A 23804-nucleotide genomic window follows, 5' to 3' on the forward strand; every position below is an offset into this window, starting at 1 on the left:
GCAGCACAGAATGTCAATGTCAATTTCTCAATATGGCTGTTGTCAAACATTCGTTTTGGTTTATTTTGTTCTTATTTATTCATTTACGTGTTTAAATATGAATAAAACTATAAAACTGGAGTTCGAGAGATATTGTTCTGCATGATATCCAAGTTCTAAGAAAAGCAAGTAGAAAAAGAACCTGAATTCTACCAAAAACAAAATTGTTTACATGTGGTGTTGAATTTCTTGGGTTAGTATGATTTATTGTCTTGATACTTCATGCAATTACTCATTTCTATTATATATTTTTTCCGAATAGTTAACAGGTATAATAGCCTAAACTTTGTTTTATTTGACAGAATATTTCGTTTCTTTCGCAGGAAATCTGGAGGATGTAGAAGGAGTCGATGCAATAGTGAGAACTATTGGTAAATCCCAGAACCAGTACATCAAAGAAATCACTTCCATTACTGGTAAAATATTCAATACTTTTCAACTAAATTTGAAAAAAATATGTGTGGAAAACCATTTCATTGTTTTTTCCAGGTATAAGTGTAATATCAATACACATAATAAAAAAAAGAAGGGGCAACAAATCAAGGTGTCTGGAGTACACCTGCAAAAAAACTACCTCATAAACCAACAGTGTCCCATTTGGACAATTTTAACATGAATGCTATTCGCAACAAAATTAATGAATTTTATATTGTTAGAAAACAACTTCCACTTCCACAAAATGAGAACACTTGCTGTAATTAAGAGAAACATAGGATTTACTGGATGTCGGGAAACTCTTCGCTAAATATTATTGGCTAATGGCTATGAATTTAAGAAAAACATATATGAATGTTCTTTTTTAATTGAGCGCAATGACAAATCTGCCTGGAGACATTACTTTTTAAGATCTATATCATTGAAACATGCAGAAAGAAAGCCAATAATTTATTTAGATGAAAGTTATGTCCATAAAAACTACGAAATTGTGGCAAGGTCCCTCTACAAGTGGGGCTATTGAAAATCTTTCATCTGAAAAAAGGTACATAATTGTACAAGCAGGGTCGCAAAAAGGTCCTGTGCCGAACTCATTATTAGTATTTAGCACTAAATCAAAAATTATCGGATTTTCACCATGATAGGAATGCTGCCAACTTCAATAAGTGGTTAGAAGAAAAGCTCCTACCCAATTTAAATGAGCCAAGTGTAATTGTTATGGACAATGCCAGTTACCATTCTGTTATAGAAATAAAGTTGTAGTGGCAACACAGAATCACAAACATGAGATATGAGAATGGCTTACTTTGAATAATATTCAATTTGAAGAGTACCATAGAAAAGCAGAACTGCTATGTCTAGTAAAACGGTATAAACCAGAGCCAATATATGAAGCTGATAAAATTTTAAAGCACAATGGTCATGTGATATTGAGACTACCTCCATACCATTGTGATCTGAATGCCATTGAGCAGGTATGGAGGCTGAGCAGTTAGAACAAGTGATTAGAGAAAGAAAACAATTTTTTGACCGGATTTAAGCTATTTGTATTATTATAAACTTATAATTATTTACATAATTTTCAATTTAAATTGATTGTTTCAATCCGTGAAAATAGAGGACACTGTGAGTCTAATCTGCAAAAACCCATCATCTTTTAGTCAATACCAACTCCGGGGAAATAAATACAGATAACACAATTAGAAGAGAACTACAGCTGTGATACTTTTGACATTTAACACCTTTTGTCTTCAGTCACCGTGACCACGCACGCTGTAAAGCAAGCAAAAAAATATATATAAAAAAAGCAATCCGGTTAAAAAATTGTTTTCTTTCAATGTGTAAAAACTATATTAATCAAAGACTAAGTGAATAAAGAGTCATTTGAAAATGTAACAGAAGAGTGGAAGAAAATGACTGATCATGTTGTACATGTGGAAAATAAATATAAAAAAGGGACTAGACTACAGAGGAATTTTTAGAAAGTTTCATAATCAATGTGAGACAGTGTAACAGCAATGATTATTGATTGTTTTTGTTCTGCTTTTGATTATTCCGAATAAAGTTGTGTTTTATAATAAATATAGTTTTAGTTTTCCATGCAATGCTAGTCATTTTAAGTATCAATAGTAAAAGACTAAATACGTTTAGTATTTAATTTCATAGAAATACAGTTACTATCAATGTAAAAAATAATAAAATCAAGAAGTTTAATCCACTCCAATCCAAAATATATCAAACTTTTAGGGATACCATACTATTTTTTTTTAATTTGCCGCGTTTTCGTCATCTTTCATTAGTCAGATTAGTAAATTATACAGTAAAATTAAATATTTTTAAACCGCATAAAAAGAAAATAACCTCATTTAATCAGAACCAAAGAACATACTCAAAGATATTCGATTATTATTTATCGATGTTTGTCGCTTATTTGGTTTGAAGTTGACATAAGTTGGTCCAGATTTTCTAAAACGTTTTTCTAATGATTGCTAAAATAGCAATCAGTAATAACACATAGTATGTTAGGTTTAAAAAAAATGGACATTTTTAAGAAATATATAAACAAATTCTTAAGAATCTTGCTATAAGCGCTTATCGAACATCTGCCCGAGGTGGGATGGTCAAGTCGAAGTAGGGAATAGTAAATAAAAAAGTTGCAGCACATCCGCACGGGCATTCCTCATTTAAATTAAAAGTGGTACAGTTTATGTAAAATCACTGAAAGACGTGAATTATAGTAAATCAAGTAATTAATGGAGTGTTTAGTTTCGTAACTTTAATCTCATACATATTATATAAAAAGCTCCATATGGATCTTTGAGATTACGCCGTAACTATTTTCTTCACAATTTTTTTGTTTATATTGCCGAATTTTTCTGATTTAGAAGGTTTTCAATCCTCATCATTGCATTTAATCTATTTTCTGCGTAAAAATACCATCCATGTACCATGGGATAAGTATCTTTCACAAATGTTATGTAAAGATGCAATAAAAAAATTAAATAACACGATTTTGCAATCGCTTCTCCAAAATAATGGAAACTATTATTAACGGCCAGATCCTGAGGTATGCAGAGGGTCACCAGCTGACTAGATTATCAGTACGGCTTTCGCCATGGTCGCTCAGCTGGTGATCTCCTTGTATACATTGGGCAGAGGCAATTGAGTACAAGGAATAGGCGCTGGTGGGAATAGTAGGTACAGAGCACATCTCTCGAGTCGTCGCAGTTTACGCGCAGCCAAAGAGTGGATAGATCTTTACAAATAGATAACGCCTTCAAGCATCGCGAGTTGACGAGAGCATATATCCTGGGGTATGTATACACACTCCAGCCCGAGGTATAAAGGAATGTTGTTATCAAGGTAGGAGAGGAAGGAAGTGTCGAAGTGCAAATTTGGGTCACGGTGAGAAAGAGCAAGCCCGGCTTATCTGTTCCATTCTGGTGATGAACAGCATTCTGATCGGATTTAGCCCGTAATGTAAAGTCAACAGAAAGCGAGGAGAATGGTGCTGACGTCTGCTTTATATGCATTACATCACGTCGGTTATCTAAGCAGTTTCTTTAATGCGATTTCTAATTTTATTATCATTTTAAAATTCAGAGTGAAAAATAATCATTAATGCTGTCATAAGTCAGCTGTCATTTTTGTGTGCTCTGAACTCTCATAGTTTACTAATCTGGTCTGTATTATTTTTATTTATAACTTAATATCTAGTTTTATGAATAATATTTAAATTATTTTTTTTTGTGATTCTGAAGATAATGACTACCCGAAGACCAATATCTTGGTTTTTAACGGACCAGGGTAGAAAATTCTCTTTTATGGTTGTGACCGGAACCGGCCTAGCTCTAACAGCAGTAAGATTTACTCCTCACACATTTTTAATTGATAAATACAGGGAGTTTGTTCATTACTACAGGTAATTAAAATAGTTGTTTTGCCTTTATTTTAAAACTATTCTAACCGATGAACATAATTGGTTATATAACCTTGCTTTTATGTACTTGTTTTTATTTTTTACAGTGCAGGGAAACCAGTAGATTTAACAAAAAATCTTCGCGATAGGTATCAGAGATGTCTAGATATCCTTAACGTACCTGAAGTACAAAGAAAATTATTCAAACCTTTTACTGTATTTGGATTTGATTTGTTTCATGCTGGTAAGTCCTCTGTTATCAATTACAAGTTAATATAAAATTTGAATAACATACAACAATATATTATGTATAGCTTAAGCATATAAAACTAATAAATATTAATCCACTGGTGATCAACCCCATATGGGTCTTGGTCTTGTATTGCATTTTTTAAATATTTTTTTTAGAATAATAAATACTAAACTATATATTTAGTAATACATAAAAAAAATATGTTATGTGTCTTTTACATTTTATTTACAAATTTACTAAATTGGAAAAAGACTCAAACAATTTATTATTTCAGGTAGTACAGGTTCCAGATTTGGTGTTTTAATTGGTATACCAGTAAATTTCAATTATAATAATTTAGATGATGTAGCTAAAGATAATGTTCAGGTGAGTTTCTAGGCATCTTGTTAGATCATCTTGAGAATCTATCTTCTCTGTTTCTGTGTAAAGTAACAAGTACATAATAAAAAAAATAATTATTCATTACTAAAGTATATCATTAGTTGTTAAAGCAAGATTGTTTTTAAACTAAAACGAATTTACTTAAGTTGAAATGTAAATTAATTTTTGCTATATTATGGTCCATTTCAACAAAAACTTTATTCTCATATATTGTGTTCTCCTGGTTACTCTTGTTTAATCTTAATTTTTTCATCAGGTTAATCAGAAACCTGTTGACCTTTCATCTGAAGTTGGAAAAAAACTTGGAGAAGCATTAATTCTTCCTGATAAAGTGCAGGAATTTGCAATTTGCAGAGAAATATTGATGACTCAAAATAATAAAGTCATGTTTGAGTCTTCATATCCTTTTATATCAGTTTTTCTTGTATATAATTTGTCAATGTACTTAAACAAACGTCTTAATTTATATGCAGCTCCAGTTGCAATGAGAGCTATGCTATATTCCATTACTGGATTGTTTGGATTAGGGACTTATTTCCTGTTAAAGGATGCAACAGAAGTTCATTATGAGACTAGTACTGATAAAGCTCTTGTTCAACTTGGAAAAGAATATGTTGAAAGTGGTGTAATTTTTTATGAAAAACTTTTGGCAAGAAATCAAGTTTTGCGAGAATTAATGGGGCCAGAAGGGGAGAGGAAGTACACTGTGAAAGGAAATGTCAATTACAGACTACGACAGCCACATGTCGCATTAGTGCATAGAAAGCAGTTCTTTGAAAAAATATTAAAGGCTGATGATCCTGAGGAAGGGCTACTAGAGACATGATTGTTTAAATAGTTAGATATATGTATGTTAAAAATATGTTTTAAAAATATATTATTATAGGATCTATATAATGTTTTAAAAGATCTAAATAATGCACAAATTATATCTTAAGAACCAACCTCAAATCTGTCCTTTCAAAAATCCCTTACATTAGTGGCGTCATCTATATTTCAGTTAACATCAACAAAGTATCGATCTAAAAACTATAATGCAAGAGATGTTTGTGTCAAATATTCGAATTAAAAATTACTGTGGCCCTACTGTACATGCAATACAATGTCTTATACAAAAACATGAATACTTTGTATCTCACAGTACAGAAGCAATTATATTATTACAGCTATTGAATGATGGTAATCCCTGTAATTCATTCTAATCATCTAATTACATAAAACACTTAAAAAGAGTGTACCTTACATCTGTGAGACGCACACGATTCATGTCGTTTTTAAATGTACATTACATATAGAAAAATAATTATTTAAAGGTTTAAGAACATAATTTAAATAAAATAAAGACTAGAAATTACTAATAAATAGATTCTGGTAGGCTTCATTCTTAGTTTTTTATATAAAAAAATGTTAATGTAGATTATTAGATTGCGCTGATGAGAATCTCGGAAAATCTAGCTTTGATCGTGTTATTAGTTGTTATATACTTTCCTTAAAATGCCCGTATAGAAATATGCTATGTTCGTCGTTCGAGTTCGTTTTAAAAACCTTTCTGACGCTGAACTACTCGGAAATTAGATAAATCTGCTTTTTTTGTTTAAATAAGAAACAAATTTGATAGTTAAATTTCAAAACTTATTTAGAAACCTCAAACAAAATTATCGTTCTTTCGTTCGGTTTTGCGATGCCAATATGTTTCAGCTCATATGCGGCCATAGTACGAGAAAATTCTATTGAATTTAGGAACCTAAGCATCTCAACTGGATATTTTTTAAAAAGCTCACGGTAGGCCTGTCTCTAGACTCGCAATAAGAGCTCATATTAAGCCACGACGTGTTGTTTATTTTTTCTATCTGTAACTCTGCCAACGTTATTCTGCTATATTATAAATACACGACAGCTCACGCTTCGTCATCCGACAATTTTCATACAAATTAGGTTGGCGTTAATGGATCACGCCTGTCGAAAAATGACTTTTTCTCAAGCCCCAGATAACTACCCGTTTTAAGTATTATGTACCTGTTTTCATATATGAGTGACTGAGTATAATTAATGATAACATTGCTCCCGTAGTAATACAAGGGCTATCTGAATTTTTTGGAAAACTGAGATTTTAAATACTAAGGGCAGAAAATATTATTCTCCTGAAGTTAGTGCTGAGAGAGAATAATAAGGGATAACAAAAGCTAGGTAAATGTACTTGCGCAGCACTGTAAATCAATCGTTATATAAATTACTATTTCCTATAGTGTCACTATATAAATAAATATAATATATAATAATAAAAATAAATATATATAATAATTATGACTTTAATAAGAGTTTTATTCCAAAACCAGTTAAACAATTTAAATTCTTTAAACGCGTCCTCTTTCTCGAATTATGCCTTTGTATTACTGTGAGTGTGCGGCACGCATATACATTTTGCTTTTATATTTTCTTGGTAGTCTGTTATGTTGTTCTGTGAATTTAATTATTATCTTTGAAAAGTTTGTTTTTGCCTGCGGCTTTCTTATTTGATGTTTACTAATAATATCTAGTCTGTGCTTTTTATTCGCGAAGAAAATTCTGTTTACTCTGATTTCCATAACAGATAAAGTATGATAAATTTTTCATGTTAAGCTTTTCGAAAACATTTTCATAAAATAAATTAAATTTATAAATCAGTCATTAGTTTGTCATAAGCTAAGACAGTTTATTTTTAAATAATAGGGGTACATTGTTGAGTTGTATTTAATTCATACACGTAACATATAATAAAATAATATATTATAAGCGATTAAGTGAAAGTCAAGTTCAATATGTGTGGAGGTTTTACGTGCTCTAAAAATGCTCTTATAGCATTAAACATTCTCTATGTGGTAAGAAGTGATAATTTTATCCTACTTTTATATGTATGTTGTTAATATTAATAATCTTTATAAAATTATTTAACAGGTTGTGGCCTCAATTCTTATATCCGTAGCTGTATATGGCCAGGCTTCAGCTTTAACAACCTTACCTATAGTTGGAGGGATAATGGCTTGTGGAATTTTACTAATTCTAATATCACTACTGGGTTTAGCTGGTGCTGTGAAGCATCATCAAGTCATGTTATTCTTTGTATCCTTTTTATGAACCAAGTACACCCTCTGAGATCGGCACTAATGTGTCAGTTTCCACAGACCCTTTTAGCGAACCAGAAATTAATGGGAGATAGGTATTTTGGATAGGATAGGAGGCAATATATTTTGTAATAAGATAACATGTAACTTAAAATATTCACGAGGCTTAAGGTCACACATAGAAATGAGTCCAATTTTTATTCCAGAGAGCTTTAACATATTCAATCTTGTATAATTAGAGATTGTCATTTAGGTTAGTAATAAATATACCAATAGATAAGTGTGATAATAGTTTTACTATTATTCACTTCACTATGAGACATTTAATGCTAATTATATCTGTCTTAAAATAATATCAATCTATTTTCTTAATATTTAACAGTACATGGTCATATTATTTCTTTTGTTTCTGGTGCAGTTTTCCATTGCTTGTGCTTGTCTTGGAGTTAATTCTGACCAGCAGGAGATGCTGGCACAACAGGTATTATCATTTTACCTGAGCAAAAGCACATTTGTTTTTACATTACTACACATTTGTAAAATTATATGTACAGGGTTGGAATTCAGTTGACCTGGATATGAAGGAGCAGGTGCAGGAGAGATTCCAATGTTGCAGCTTTAAAAGCAGAGCAATTGCACCAAATGCCACCTTGGATTACCCTTCATGTGCTGTTGTTGATGTAAGACAATTTGAAATTGTTATAGAATATGATGGACAATTTGAATATGTTATTTAACATTAATTGCTTTCTCATGTTAAATTCGGAATCAATACTTTACAAAGAATGTGTTGAAATAAAATGTTTTGGCAGAAAAAAACATACCCTTTAAGTTATAATCCATTATTAAAACAGTATGTTGTTGCTCTTATTGTGTATGAAAACTTAATTCCTTTAGATTTATAGCAGTTTCTTTAAATAACTGTTCTTTATCTGAATAAACTAGAGCCAATTGCGTACATTAAAAAGGAAAATCTCTAGTTAGATAGGATTTTTATGATTTATTATAAGTTTCTGCTATATATATATATATATATTAAATATTTGTTTTGTTTATCTATGTTGTATATTAAGTTATATGTCTATTTCAGGGAAATTGCTGTAACCACATGACAATCACAGATAAATGTAAATGTGAGCCATGTATGGAGAAGCTGAAGGAAACAATAGATTATGCATTTAAACTGTGTGGTGGAATTGGACTGTTCTTCAGCTTTACTGAGGTAACATAGTTAATTTATTTCGCATAGTATCACTTATTGGCCCCACTGTGTAATTTGAGGAAATAAAATTATTTTGTGTTTACTATCTGCACTTCTAGGTAATAAGAGCCTGTTTTGTATTAGTTACCTGTTGATGCTGAATTCTGGTAAATAATCTTTATAGATTATGGTTTACCAGAATTGTTGTAGTTATCTACATGTATACATGTAATACAGTTGAGGAATGGCTCATTTTACCTTAACCAATTACTTAAGTAGTAGTATAGTAGGCAGGTAGTAATGTTAGGTAAAGGCCTATCTCGATACTCAAGATTTTAAGGGGTATTTTCTAACTCTGATAAATTATGTGTCTTGATATCAATAGTGTCAGATATTATGATAAGAGTATCTTTGTTATTTACACAGATTTTATCTCAAATATTTAACAATTCATTGTCATTTTATTTATAGAAGATTACAAATTATCTTTGTATCAGCAAGCTATACAATGAATCTACATAATGAATTCTCTGTGTACTTTTAATTGTGAAAGGCATGTAATTTAAAAAACAAGTCAGGCACACTGTGGTAGTAACGAATCTCAAGTGCCCATAAACAGAATTGTTTTTGTTTAAAATCGGTGACCACAAGAGAAAAGTATTTGTATGTATACGGAAATGGTCCTGTAGATTAAATGTAAAAAAAAACATTCTACGGTAGATATAATAATAATATAATATCTTTTACTAACCAATATTTTTTTAGTTTAGTTAGTAGAGAATACACATGTGGTTTTTTATCAAAATGATGCTGACAATTTTCATGAAATGATATTAATTTTAATTATTTGAGATTTGTTTCTGTTTTTCCAAAAAGCAATTACTTGTTCATATTATCACTCAACTCCAACTTCATCTTCGAAAATATATGATTATTTCCTTCTATAAAATATACCATTTCTTAACGAAGAAACGAAATAAATATCTGAAATAAATTATAATTATAAATAAATCTACATAGCTAACAAGATGTTTGTGTTTAACAGCAATTTTTTACTAATATGGAATTTTGGAATGGATTTTGCAGTTTCTGGGTGTGTGGTTGACTGTAAGGTATCGCAATCAGAAGGATCCTCGTGCTAATCCTAGCGCCTTTCTTTGAATGCTTTATGGACTAATCAAAGGTGGAATGGTTTCGTGTAACATAACTTTTGCATGCACTTTTTACTAACATTCGCATGTGGTTTAATGTGTTGCGCTTAGAAATCCATAGTACAATTACGCCTTTGGTTTACGCGAGTAGATTAAAGCTTTTTTAGAAAAAAATAAAATTTTGGCCGATGTAAACGGGAATTTATTATAGTGTCTAGCTGACAATGTAATAAATTCGCCTGAATAACGAAATAGTTCCAAATACATTGTACAATGTAAAAAAGGATGAATATTACTGTGTATATAACAAATTTTTGGTTTAAACTTATATTTTTTTATAAATTGTCTCCTTTACAAAGGCTTAAGGTAGTTGTACTTAGTATACACTCTTATTATAACTGCAAGCTTACTTAAATAATGAATACACTTCATTTTCGTGAAGTGTTCTATAATTGACAGTATAGGCACTGTTTTTTATAAGTTATATGAAGGTATCTTAACGAATTTATACATTAAGTTTACTGCTTATCGTATGACGCTATTTGCGTACGCATTTTTTATTAAACACAGCATGTTCAAGTAATGTCGAGTGCGCGATAAAACTCATATAATGATGTGCGCAATTCATTTAACTTTTAAGTAAATAACTGATAAAATCGTCAATATTGCCGATTTCGTCATTTTCGCGTATCCGAGTTATTACTATTGAGATAAGGATATCTAACCGTGGTGTTAAAAATGTAGTGATATTGACTCGAATCAACAATCAATTGTATGAAGATTTAGATAAATCCATTTGTGTATATATATACAAAATAATGTTTAAAAAAATATTAATAGAACTTATGAGACAAAAAGGCAAACTAAACATGCGTCTGCGTCTCAACTCTCTTAAGAAAGTAAAATTACGTAAAAACATCTTTATAAAAAAGCGCTTTTGATTGAACACTATGCCGCTAACTTCATAGCCGCTAGAGCAGTTTATAAAATGTAGAAATAGAGACAATTCTTATATGTATTCGTATTTTTTAGCTGTTCGCTGTATGGATCGCCCGACGTTATCGCAACCAACCGGACCCAAACTACAAAGAGCCGCATGCTGTATTCCCTAGACAAAACTACTTATATTGATTTTTAGCATAACAGTATTAGTTTAGTAACTTATCACAATACTCTGCTTACGAAATTATTTACCTACATATTCATAAAAACTAAATTGGTATCACAGTTGTCATTTCTTTTAGGCTGAAATTTATAGAGCGCTCGCAGAGATTCAGAGTCGAGACATGGCGTTATCATATTTGTATATAAAACTGGTCTTTATCCTGGTGGATACGATAATTTTGATCATTAAGACCCAATACACGATACTTTTACGGCTCTGGTACGTTAGCCTGGCATCAGATAGTGAGCAGTCTCAAATCCTTGGTTTCATGTCATGTTTCGACTCTGTAACTAGTAAGTTACACAGTGTGTGAGTACGCAAACATTAGGATTCAGTCAGGATTTGAATTAATCGTGCTTCTGGGCAAGGAATTAACTAAGCCTGAGTAGGTGTATTCTTTCATTATTTTATAAGTAAATAATCTATAAATTTTACCCTTCACCCACTTAAGACCGATTTAGTTTTTATTTAATAATTTACTTAAAAAGAACAACGTAGAACTTGACAAATGTTACTGAATTATGTAAATATTATTACTGCTAGTATATATTTCGGACACGTTTATTAAGTTTTAACGACATTACATCACCAGTGAACACAAATTTCATAGAAATCTGAATAAAAAAAATTCTAGAAAAACTTAACTATAATTAAAAACAAACAAACAACTTTTAATGGTATGTTATAGATATATATGTCTATGTATTACCTGTCTTAAGTTTATCTACGTGTTATGATGAAAAAATAATTATTAACGTACTATAAGCCTCAAAAAGATCTAGGTCTGATATTCAATCCTCAAATAGACTTAAGGGGTAACCACTTTATGGTTTAAAATTAAGGGGAAAGAGACGAAAGAGTGCAAGACTTTACTTTTTATGAATGTGGTGTTATTAGTTTATAATCCAGTAATCAACACTCAGTGTTAAAATGTTTATTTCGACTCATGAGACATCAAAAACGTTATTTAACGAAAGTAAGCTTAGTAATGCTCAAGAATTTAAGTATAATTTTATCTAGTTTATTTAAATCTAAGCGTGTAAAGACTATGCTTCTTCGCTTCGTCTTCCTAAACATATTTAGGTTGCTGTTATTATAGTGATTGTGTACGAGAAACAAGTTTAAGCCATTTAAAATGTTTGAGGCTAATACAGTGTAAATTTTTCAAAGGAGTGTTAATCTGTATTGTATATTATGTTATACAAAAAAATTACACGTCGAATTATGGCTTTTAGGCAAATATGCAGATTTTATTCGATATATGTCTACGTCATTCCTAATATGGATTTGATACAAAACTGTAATAGAGAACTTCAATATTTTATATGATTTATTTTTTCTTGCCATTTATGTTGTAATGTACATTAATTGATGTGATATAGCGGCTTTTGTATATGCACCTGTTTCAAATGAATTTTTAAAAGGCATAAAACACTTCTATTTACATTTTTAAGTGTTGTACAAAAAAACCTCGCAAAAGACATTTTAAATTGTGGTTATTTGTATGAATGAATACCTAGGTAACACTGAAAATGTTTCGAAAATGAAAAACGGCTTAATGTAGAAAGTTGCCAATACTTTTGTTTTTCGAAGTAGTCTCCGTTCCTCTCTACACATCGTCGCATTCGATGGAACCACTGAGAAAAGCAGTGGTCCTATTCTTCCTTAGGGGTCTCTTCTATGGCATTTTCGTACGCTTTCACCGCATCTTCAGGGCTCGTAAAGCGAATTGTATCTTTAGTTTTTGGGAATAAATGAAAGTTGCAGGGCGCCAGGTCAATATTATATGGCGGATGACTCATTAACTCGACACCTGCCATAGTCAAATATTCAACAACAACAACAGAGATTGACATACCAGGCTGCAGTAACTGTCCTTCCATCTTCTAGCACAACTGTCGCGAAATGATGTTTCCGACCAAAGAATGAGGCAATCATCTTTTTTCCTCGACTTCCTCCTTTCTTTACCTTAGTTGGCCGATCGAAAGGAAACACCCACTGAGCTGATTGCCTTTTGGTTTCGGGTTCGTAGCAATATATTATATAGCTTTCAACACCTGTGATGTCAAATACAGAATTTGAGTCACCGCCGTTGAACTTATTTATCATTTGGCGACACCAGTCCATGCGAAGGTGTTTCTGGTCGTCGGTTGAAGTATGGGGAATCCATCTATTACAAAGCTTCCTGACGCTTAAATGTTCGTGTAATATTTTTTGAACTTTACTCATACCAATACCTAGGCTTACCCGTATCTGCTGATAGGTCATTGTTTCTTTTTTATTAGAACAAAGGAAAGTCCGTATGCCGTTCTTGTCTTGGAGAATTATGTCGCGTTCCTCGCTAGTTCGTCCGTTTTTTGGATACCGTGCTGAAGTGCATTTTCACCTCTTATGTAGGTGGTAGGTTTTTGCCTGTTGCCGTAGTACTAGTCTACTTCTAGGTGTCTGCGGTTCTCGACAAATTGCGGATTTATACAGCTGCTGAGGCGGAAGTTATGACCGGCTTCATTACAGCTCTGTATCTTTCATTTATTGTTTTGTCACTCATCACACTATAAAACTTAAAATTCAATTTTTGTGTGGTAGATATACAAAAGTATTAAGTATTAAGTTTAAGAATTCTTAAATTCTTGCCACCTCTGTATATCTGCCGCCTTTTTTGTTATATTTTGAACGTACATGTATGGTGAATCCCAATATTTTTATCCCTTTAAACAAGTTGATTTTAGTGCATCACATACTAATCGGATTTCATAGTTTCTAGTGAGGGTTTTATTAATGATTTTATTAAATAATGGTTTGTGATAATTGGCTGAATGCTAATTTAGGTATGTTGATTACCTATAAACCCAGGCATACGAGTTTATGGTCTACATCTAACCGAGTAAACCACTATTTATAGGTGAAGTTAGGTTCCAGCCCTAAATTTATTATTAATAATAATACTAGTCGTGCCAGTGATTTTTTAATGAAATTGCAAACTAAATAATCAAATATTCTCATATATTTCGGTTATTCATTATGAAATACCGAATTTTAGTTTTGGTTCTAATAATGAATTACCGATTAATAAGTTCAATATTCTATAGTTTAATTTAGATTAATTTTTGTTGTAGCTTTAAAATCTCAATTGATTTATTTAGGTTATAAGATTAGTCATTTTGTTAGCAAGATAATTATATTTTCTGAGGAACAATGGTAGTATAGCTTTTCAACTACTTCAATCTCGTGTGTATATGTGGATTAAACCTAATAAAATGTTGCGCATTGACATTCTTGTATTATTTGAAATTTTACCTAATATATAATTTACAGCCCCAGTATGAAAACCCTCATTTATGAATGATTATTATTTTTGCTATATAATAGCCTCGCCTTACTTAGATCACTTGTTAGTGACACGGCCGCGTGTTGCCTTTCTAATTATTAATCAATCAAGTTACCGGATGGCTTTGTAATTAAGCAACGATAAATTATAATAAATAGGTAATTTCATTGATATGATCATTTACAGTTATAAAGAACAAGAACAATGCGTCTTAGTCTTAGACGAACGTGCCAAGAAACTGATATATTACAAGATAATTTTATATGCTATGGCCGTACAAACTGTTTTAAAAAATAACTACGTTAGCCGTTTCAAGTCTATTAAAAATATATTTATATAAAATGTACTGCTTTAGCGTTCAGTTTTCTGTTATATATGAAGGTGGAAAGCTTATCGCGCTCTGCGCAAGTCTCACGCATTGTCCGCACCCTGGCGACAGGGCGACTCCCCGCAATCCGCGCACCAGTTTGCTCTCTGTACTCATCGATCCACCATCAGTTAGATAATTATCTTACAATCTAGTGTAGTGATTGCATACAACGATGTCCTTCGATACTGATGAGCTTCGTGACGAGTGAGTAATTCAGTTTTATCAGAATCACGTTAATCAATAGAAAAAGCTATCGGAAGCAATATTAAAAGCTGTAAAATGATAACGACCTTCAAATCTTGAAGCACGAATCGCTGTATGAACAATCGAAAATTATTAAGCTTGAACTATTTATACTTTTACAACATATAATACTACAACTATATAAGCAGACGTTGCAAGCATATGATATACTACTCTACATATATATTAATTTAACTTTAAGTTATATATCCCATAATTATAGTACTACATTTTAGATTTAGTAAACAATAAGATATCTAGACTAGTCATAATACTAGAATCTAGGTGAACTTGACTTGACCCCATTTAGCTTCTAACCTAGTTTAATTCAAGTAGGAATCGTATAAGGTTGGTATATCTTTCAAACACATATAAGCCGTAATTTACTACAATGATAACATTATTGAGTGTTTTATATGTTTATTTTTAAGTTAAAAAAGTATAAACTTTCTCATATAATAAATATTTCGACGCAAGTAACGTTTTACATAAATACGTAATCGAATGTGTTTAAAGAATATCGTATTTAGACACTTATCTACAAAACATCTTATATACAAAAATGCTGTGATACGCAGTTAAGATTTAAACACTTCATTATCGACTATCACGTAAATTACGACCTCTAGATGTCATATATGTTTTATAAACGTTAGATTCATTTATTACTTACTGTACTACCAAACTTAAATTTAATTTCCACATCTTGTCCACCATTCAGATACCTACGTAACTGTGTCATACCTACTTCTAATCTTGTTAAACAGTATTGATTGGAATTGGTATTTAATCAACTGATGACCTGAAGCACAGCTTGGTTAGTTAGTCTGTATATGTTATACTGCGTCGTCTTTTATTTGTTTTAACCCAAAAAGCTATTGAATAAAATATGCCATAGGGACATTTCAATCATTTACATAAAGAATTGACAACTACAGTGCTTATTGACACTATAGGCAATATAATTTATCTTTCCTTTATATAAACAACAAGTTCATTAATTGGGTTATAGCATTTTACATCCATATAGACCAAATTCGTCAATAAATTCGAGTAAAACAAAGAATACACTTAAAACATGTTCGTTTCTCGTAATTTTCAAAGGTTCAAAGAAATACATACAACAACAAATGATTGTTTTTGTGTTTTCGACGAGCACATTGTAAGTGTGTATGGTTACCACAGTACCACAATAACATAATCACAAGTGACTAGCTGTTTAACCACATTTCATATTGTGCTCTCCGTAACAACACGTCGATTGCGGTGGATTTATTTACGATCAAACAAGTGGGTAAGTATAATAATATCTAATAATAATATCTAAATATTATTCGTATTTTCATGTCGCATTTATTTTTAAGTCAGCTTTTTTATCACGTTCTTGAATATATAATATTTGAAAACATACAACTTAAATAGAATTGTTAATTCGTAAAACTAATATTTTCAATCGAATTTTGAAGATCTTTAAAGTTTAATCAATTAATTGTAAATTAAATCATCACTTACATAATTTCCAAACGCACACATAATTTATGCTTCTCGGCTATTTAGATAAATTTTTATTGTATTAGAGAGAGCACAAGTAGATATTTATATTTCTGTTTTAAAATAACTTTATTTAATTTAAGTTATAATAAATATAAAAAAATGTATCTCTATTAATTGCATGTTTACAGCTTCACTATTTAAATATGCCTTTAAATGGAGCGGCCGTTGAAACTGGCCTCAAACATAATGGTGAGAAAAATGGAATCTCCCAGAACAGTTCAAATCATCAGCCACATCGAATGACTTACGAAGAGGAATTTTCTCAAAATGACCCGGAGGTCAACAATTTGGATGCAGATATTAGGTTAAAAAAAGTTACAGCAAATTAAATTATGAAATACATAAATTGTTTTGTATTATTTGTATTAATATAAAACTGTTATCTATAATAATATTATTGTTTATATATTATTATTGATATGATAAAACCTACGTTATCATAAAAAAATATTATACACCACTATTCTGACATGGAAAGTATTCATCTTGTTTTATAATATATTATATATATAGGTATCCCGATGGCTCGGTGCGTCTCCGGAATCCGAATATCGAACTCATGGATCAAGACATATTGTACCACCTGGCGCTGGGAAGTGGCTCCCATGACTTGGTCGAGATGTTTGGGGATGTTAAGGTATTATTTGTATTGTGAAATATAACATACTTTACTACCTGATAATTAAACACGTTTGGGCAACAAAAAACGTGAAGTGAGAAAGACGAGACAAAGACTTAGACATTTATATTTTTTAACACTATTTAACTTATATTGATGATGTGTGGTAGACATCTGGCAAACGGAATCCTTTTGATTTTTTTACTAATAAATGCTATGGATAAACAATGTCTATTTTTGAAGTGTCAACAAAAGTGTGAAGTTGATTGAAGTGTCAACAAAATTCGAAATCCTACCAATAGACATTTGATTAAAATCCATGGGTCAAATTATTTTTTGTTTCAGTTTGTCTGTATGGGTGGAACTCCCAAGCGAATGGAGCAGTTTGCTTACAACATAATGGCAGAAATTGGTCACAAATTGCCATGCGGAACTACGCTGCAGGACATCAGTCATTTTTCCTACCGCTACTCTATGTATAAAGTGGGACCTGTACTGTCTATAAGTGTAAGTATCAAATTAATTTATTCTTCAAAGTCACCCGTGAAGCTATCATTGTTTAATTTTGTGTACTCCACATAAAACCTACCCAACTTAAATCTTACTTAACGAAGTACTAACAAACATTATTAAAAAGAAGTACAGCTATTCTATCGATCTTGCCCTTTAACTGTATATGATCATTTTTTATTTTATACATTGCAAGTAACGATGTGTATCTGATTAGCAAATTGTGCTTGAAAAATCGCGACTATTTTGGTAGCTCAGACGAATGATTTCCCAATAGTGTAATTGTCATAGCATGAAAAAGACATTGTTGTACAATGTACAGTCGAGGTTTATACGCTCAGTTGAGGGCCGCCGTTCACTCTTAATCACACTGCTCACACTTAATATTTTATATTAAATTATTATATTATTGATATAGAAGATGACATAGATTTTGGTATCATATCAACTAATTATCTATCATATTTGATAGATAATTAGTTTCGCGATTGTTAAATTTAAGTACATATCTCTAAATGTCCTCTATTTATAAATCTACGTATGACTAATTTAATGTTTGATCTATTCGATCTCACTAATATTTTCAATTGGGATAAATGAGCATCTTTATTGTCTTGACTTGATCGTCTTATATATTATGTAATTGAGTACAGTCAATGATTTATATTGTGGGATGCATTTATTCAAGAGGATATTCTTCGTTAAAGAAATGATTACATAAACTATGTATAAACTTAAAAATAACAAATTGACATATAAATTTCGTGAATTAATTTCTTAATTTTCTTCGTATTAAAAATACTGTTTACTAATTGTAAAACTACTTTAGACAAACAGTGAGACAATCCTTAATATTTTTGACTCGATTTCTGATAAATTATTTAATTTTGAAATTAACTTATTGCGTAAAATCTTTTAAAATACTTTAAACTAAAACTTCTTGCCTGCAGCACGGTATGGGAATTCCATCAGTGGGCATTCTACTCCACGAAGTCATAAAACTTATGTACCACGCTAAAGTTCGGGATCCGGTGTTCTTCAGGATAGGGACTTGTGGCGGAATCGGCCATGAGGGCGGTACAGTGATTATTTCAGAGGAAGTCGTCGATGGAGCACTTCGTAATGTCCTTGAATTGGTAAGATTTTACGGTTATTAAATATAATTAATTAATCTTATTTATAAATGCATTAAATTCCCTGATTGGTTAAAGGACGTTTTGTCAAATATCACATTAATTTATTTGCAAAGTGACACAAAAGAAAATAACTTAATAGCTAATTATGGTTTACTAATAAAAAAATAGGATGGTCTAACGGAATGATATTTTTTGAATAAAATTAGTACAATAATTGATCGGCCCAATATGAGGTGCATAACAAATAATCTATATTATAGACTTATTACTAGTTAAGAATTTGGCCGGTCTGATCTGAGGTATCCGATCAAAGCTATTGGTATCTTTTGTCCGCTTTCTTTTTTAATGGTGTTGCGTCAGAGGGATACAGGTACTGCTTATGCGGGGCAAAGGGAGTGCAATGGATATGTAACAAAATTCTAAATATTGATTTTGTTTAAACATAAAACTTTATTTTTAAATAGTAATAACCATTAAACTAAATTGTTTTTTTAGTACAATCCAGGTTAATATGATATTTTAATTGTCCTAATTAATAAATAAGCAATAAAAAATAATAATATTAAAGACAAATATAACTTTTAAACAGCACAACTTATTTTGTATCTTCCTGTATGAAATAGATAATTGTACACAAATATTGATTCACGTTTAGATATATAAACGATGATTTATATATGTACTTACTATGTTGGTACATAATATAGTAATCAAAACCCATTACACGTAATCAGTTATATACAAGCTTTTATGTTATCGAGATAAGAAAATCAATCCTCGTTTAGATTGTGATGAATATCGCGTTACACTAAATACAGACATTTTTACTTCAACTGGTCTACATTCGTCATTACATACTGTATAGTTCAGTGCCAGGGCCATCGATAACATTCCGACGTTTCGCAAAGTGATTGTATATATCCTACGCAATTTTTTAAAGGTCTTTATAACTGAACGTGTTTTATTGAAAGATGAATTATATATTTAGTAATAGCATTATTACTATTGTTTTTATTGAGATTATTAACAAAGTAACCGGGTAATCGTGGTATGAATACTAAAAGTTCTATTTCAGATAAACTTTAACACTTATTATTTACTTAGTAGTCATTAATAGAAGTTGATTGAAATATATTATTTGTTTCAAGATCTCAATAAATGTTATGAAATGGTTTTAGTAATGTCGTCAATTACATAGTTTTTAAATATACTTCACTAGCAAATGTGAGGTAAAATATTAATTTAAAATAATTACTATTTTAGACAGTGCTTGGGAAGACACTTCAAAGACCAGCAAAATTGGATAGACGACTTGCGCGGGAACTCAAGGCCATGGGAGATCCCGAGGATCCTTATGACACAGTGACAGGCAAAACTATGTGCACTTACGATTTTTATGAAGGTAATATAATAAAACGTCTAAAATTTATCAGATTTTTCCTTAATTCATAACATATATGCATTGGATAAGCCTCAAATGATTAAATAACGAGAGCATATGTTAAAGTAGAGGCAATGGACAGATCTGGTAAAAAGCAAAAAAAAACGTAACACCTGCGTAAAAGGTGTAATCCTTAGTTTGTTAGATAGTTTTAATGATGTGCATATATATTATTTCAAAAGAAAATGTATTGACAACGCACTTTCGAGGCTTTTGACAATGTAATAGACTACCTATGACAAAATATCAGATGAGGCCTGCCCGTTTGTTCTATAACGATAAGTAATATAACATACGATGATCCTATTAATATGTTTACTTTAAATGCACGCACGCGTTTCAATTTAAAAAAATCCTTGACCTGCCTTTTCTCAGTGGATAAATGGTTTTTTGTCTGCGTCAATGGAATAATTGGGTCATTTTCAAAGAGCCTATATTTTATCTGAATATTATAAATATAGTATTTTTCGGAATTTATAATAATCAATAAATTAGAGAGAATCTAGGCAACTAAGAATTTAGGTCAAAGGGCTTCTATGGTGGTTTACAAGTCTTTTTTGTCTTAAGCACGTTTCCAATTTTACTAGCCTCCTTTGTCAATAATAATATAGATACTCATTAATTTTATATTGACTCAGGTCAAGGTCGTCTAGACGGTGCCTTCTGCGACTTCACAGAAAATGATAAAATGGAATATTTGGAGAGTATTCATAAATCGGGTGTGGTGAATATAGAAATGGAGTCTTTGGCTTTCGCAGCACTTACTCATCATGCTGGTATTAAGGCAGCTGTCATCTGCGTCACCCTATTGGACAGATTGAAAGGAGATCAGGTATATTACACATTATCTTTGGTGTGGTATCACAAGACGGTAGTTTTGATGGGTAACTTTGTTATCACCGGATATTCATAAAGCGAATATATGTTTATTTGTAAAAATGGCGTTAAAATATTAGGAAATAATCCGTTGTACAAGTTCTATAGCGATAAAACCCCGGAATGTTTAATTTAGAAGATAAATGTAATTTTTAATAGCCTATACACAAACACAACAAAAACACATGATGCCGCTTTGTAAATCTTGCATTGTACCTAGTCATACCTACACTTATTGACACGTATATGTCTCCAGGAACAGGCTTATCGCCTACCAAAGAGCGCATAAACTTAATTACTTTATTTATATTTAGGTTTTAGCTCCAAAGGAAGTCTTGGATGAGTGGCAGCAACGTCCGACAAAACTTGTTTCTCGCCACATTAAAAGGTGAGTACATTTATAAAATGGTTGACGCGACAAAATTAGTTTCTGACACATTTTGGTTTTACAGATACCTACAGATGAAAGGTCGTCTGTCCTTAGACGGACATGGTTCTATCGCTGTAAAGAGTCCACGCAGATTCAAGCTGGTCCAGCAAGAGTCTGAAACTTACGACTAAAATATCATATTTGCTATGTACCTTACAAGGATAAGGTAAAACGAAGGTTTTAAGTTTTTATTTTAAGAGAAATTTCGTTGAAAGTATTGCTAAGTTCGAATGATACATTTTATAAAATTACTGAATAATTGTTGGCATTGGTTCTTAGAAAAACCCAAATAGCTAAACGTAATCATGTGTAAAATTAGTCAATTTCATTAATAAGTAAATCGTACAAAATCATCAAAAATTAAATTCACACAATGATTACTGCCACAAATATCTAAATATTTCTCATTGACGCGTATGTTACCTTGTCAATAATTATATCACTGTTAGTATTAAGCATATTTATTGGTATAGATGTGTTGTGGTATGTTTAATGATTATCATATTTATTTTACGGTTCGATATCAGAAGAAAAAAATAGTAGATTGTGATAAAATAATGAAAGTGATGCAATTAATAATTTGTTTGCATCATTTTTTATACCATACGGTTATTGCCCAGTGTTTTACATTCTGATCACTATTATTTAGTTAAGTGCCAATACATATCTGTATTTCTAAAATTAAAATGTAACTTAAACCTACTTTTCATTTATTATGTATTTTAAAGCTGGAACTTTATAAATACTTCACTTGTTTTATACACCTAATTTTTTTATAAATAATCCATTTCTTATACGAAAAATTATGGCTATTTTGCAGAATTTAAAAATGTTTTGATAAAAACTTTGTTAGTGTATTTAAAGTACTTAAAAGAAGAATTTGCGGTAGCGTGTGGGCAAGATGAAATAAAATATTGTTTAATTTAATAATGTTCAGTAAAGAACTAATTAGTTAAAAATGTATCTAGCGTTAGCCTTGCATTGTGATTGAAAGTATATGTCTACGTAAAATTCATATCTTATTAAAATGCGGTTTAACTATAATTAAATAATTCACTTTTTTATGATTTTTGTGTTTGATAACTAATGCAATTGCTGGCAAAGGCAAGGAGAGGTTTTGCAAAATGTAAGAATAAAAATATATGATTAGTAGTTTGCCTAAGTAAGTTCCTAAGTGTTAAGGTTTCTGTTGAAAACCTACTCCTAAGATTTTTAACTCGGCACTCTATTTTATTTTATAATCTGTTTATTACTGTAGAATGAAGGTACAATAACTAATCATAGTTTAGTATCGGCTGAGGTCGGTGGGTTTTAACATTTTTTAACTTTAAATGTGCTTCCACGGAATATTGTATTTTATTGTTAATTGTTCATGCACAAACTGTTGTCGATGCTTAAGGTGTTAATAACTTTTATAGAATCTCGACACGTTTGTAGTAATAATACATAGTAAGTAATACGATACGATAAAGATCGCTTGCCATCGATTTAACGACTCGTTACAAAGCAGAAAGAGAGTAGAGAGAGTTAGATGAAATATGAATTTTTCAATGAGCGTTTCATGTAGCGGCTAGTTAATCGAAGATTAATCACTTGTATTCAATGGCACCAATATCATATAAGAGTATGCCTAGTATTTTAATAAGTGTGTAAAAGCATATTTAATAATAGTCTCAATTTATGTTTTTATTGTTCAAATATTTGGATTCTACAAAAAATAACTGTTCATTCTCTTTCTAATATTGCATTTGTTGAGAAATAACATATCTATTTAGCAGTTTATCTACATATTGTTACCTTGTTCCGAAATTCAATGTAATGTTAATAACAAATTACAATATTTTCATAAATGTTATATTCCAATGAAAATGTTAGGTTTATATAATACACAATAAAATTTTAATATAATGGTTAATAATATTTATAAGCGATTCGAGATGTTCGACTTTAAGGCTTAAGGTGTGTTAAATAACGAATTAAAGGAATTTTGTTCTCCAAATGCATTTTATTTACCCCAGTGACTTTATTTAATAAGTGTTATCGTTTTTTGCCTATGTGGTCAGAAAGCGATGAAATCAGACTTAGAAAATACGGAAGCGACGGGAAGCCAAGAGGTCGCGAGAGTTTTATAGACAAAAACCAGTTGAAATCAA

At 30.9% G+C, this 23804-nt stretch overlaps 3 protein-coding genes and 2 long non-coding RNA genes across 8 annotated transcripts; 4 read left to right on the forward strand and 1 right to left on the reverse strand.

Moving 5' to 3' along the window:
- The first annotated feature begins 49 nt into the window (after positions 1-49).
- On the forward strand, positions 50-2049 carry LOC123720076. Its single transcript, XR_006756040.1, has 3 exons — positions 50-232; positions 363-455; positions 529-2049. It is a non-coding gene; the product is annotated as an uncharacterized LOC123720076 (long non-coding RNA).
- A 1549-nt stretch (positions 2050-3598) lies between these two features.
- Positions 3599-5477, forward strand: LOC123720812 (transmembrane protein 177). Its single transcript, XM_045677582.1, has 5 exons — positions 3599-3655; positions 3735-3895; positions 4000-4136; positions 4420-4511; positions 4783-5477. Exons 2-5 carry the CDS (start codon positions 3738-3740, stop codon positions 5350-5352), a joined length of 957 nt encoding a protein of 318 aa, XP_045533538.1. The 5' UTR covers positions 3599-3655; positions 3735-3737; the 3' UTR covers positions 5353-5477.
- A 1653-nt stretch (positions 5478-7130) lies between these two features.
- On the forward strand, positions 7131-12778 carry LOC123720497 (tetraspanin-13). 2 transcript variants are annotated; one of them, XM_045677127.1, is made up of 7 exons: positions 7131-7384; positions 7461-7625; positions 8010-8108; positions 8182-8307; positions 8718-8849; positions 9915-10011; positions 11012-12778. In XM_045677127.1, exons 1-6 carry the CDS (start codon positions 7325-7327, stop codon positions 9987-9989), a joined length of 657 nt encoding a protein of 218 aa, XP_045533083.1. In that variant the 5' UTR covers positions 7131-7324; the 3' UTR covers positions 9990-10011; positions 11012-12778. The 2 variants fall into 2 exon arrangements, with proteins under 2 accessions (XP_045533083.1, XP_045533082.1); XM_045677126.1 differs by lacking the exon at positions 9915-10011.
- LOC123720498 lies at positions 8010-8568 on the reverse strand. Its single transcript, XR_006756065.1, has 2 exons — positions 8452-8568; positions 8010-8123 (listed from the first exon to the last, which is right to left on the reverse strand). It is a non-coding gene; the product is annotated as an uncharacterized LOC123720498 (long non-coding RNA).
- Positions 12779-14951: 2173 nt separating the features above from the next.
- Positions 14952-23635, forward strand: LOC123719034 (uridine phosphorylase 1). Of its 3 annotated transcripts, XM_045676126.1 has the most exons (9): positions 16143-16379; positions 16768-16943; positions 17153-17276; positions 17604-17765; positions 18719-18904; positions 20168-20306; positions 20984-21177; positions 21536-21609; positions 21674-23634. In XM_045676126.1, the coding sequence occupies exons 2-9, from the start codon at positions 16783-16785 to the stop codon at positions 21780-21782; spliced, it is 1149 nt and encodes a 382-aa protein (XP_045532082.1). In that variant the 5' UTR covers positions 16143-16379; positions 16768-16782; the 3' UTR covers positions 21783-23634. The 3 variants fall into 3 exon arrangements, with proteins under 3 accessions (XP_045532092.1, XP_045532090.1, XP_045532082.1); XM_045676136.1 differs by lacking the exons at positions 16143-16379; positions 16768-16943 and adding an exon at positions 14952-15046 and having other exon boundaries at positions 21674-23635; XM_045676134.1 differs by lacking the exon at positions 21674-23634 and having other exon boundaries at positions 16141-16379; positions 21536-21613.
- The last annotated feature ends 169 nt before the right edge of the window (positions 23636-23804 follow it).

This window comes from Pieris brassicae, chromosome 2 (genome assembly GCF_905147105.1).
Source record: "Pieris brassicae chromosome 2, ilPieBrab1.1, whole genome shotgun sequence".
Lineage (NCBI taxonomy): Eukaryota > Metazoa > Arthropoda > Insecta > Lepidoptera > Pieridae > Pieris > Pieris brassicae.

Excerpts from the sequence above, each read along its gene's own strand:
- LOC123720497 (XM_045677126.1), top strand. The coding sequence starts at position 7,325 with ATGTGTGGAGGTTTTACGTGCTCTAAAAATGCTCTTATAGCATTAAAC. Across the intron at positions 7,385-7,460 it reads CATTAAACATTCTCTATGTG|GTTGTGGCCTCAATTCTTAT; the intron begins GTAAGAAGTGAT and ends ATTATTTAACAG. Across the intron at positions 8,850-11,011 it reads TGTTCTTCAGCTTTACTGAG|CTGTTCGCTGTATGGATCGC; the intron begins GTAACATAGTTA and ends CGTATTTTTTAG.
- LOC123719034 (XM_045676126.1), top strand. The coding sequence starts at position 16,783 with ATGCCTTTAAATGGAGCGGCCGTTGAAACTGGCCTCAAACATAATGGT. Across the intron at positions 16,944-17,152 it reads AATTTGGATGCAGATATTAG|GTATCCCGATGGCTCGGTGC; the intron begins GTTAAAAAAAGT and ends TTATATATATAG. Across the intron at positions 18,905-20,167 it reads TTCGTAATGTCCTTGAATTG|ACAGTGCTTGGGAAGACACT; the intron begins GTAAGATTTTAC and ends TTACTATTTTAG.
- LOC123720812 (XM_045677582.1), top strand. The coding sequence starts at position 3,738 with ATGACTACCCGAAGACCAATATCTTGGTTTTTAACGGACCAGGGTAGA. Across the intron at positions 3,896-3,999 it reads GAGTTTGTTCATTACTACAG|TGCAGGGAAACCAGTAGATT; the intron begins GTAATTAAAATA and ends TATTTTTTACAG. Across the intron at positions 4,137-4,419 it reads ATTTGATTTGTTTCATGCTG|GTAGTACAGGTTCCAGATTT; the intron begins GTAAGTCCTCTG and ends TTATTATTTCAG.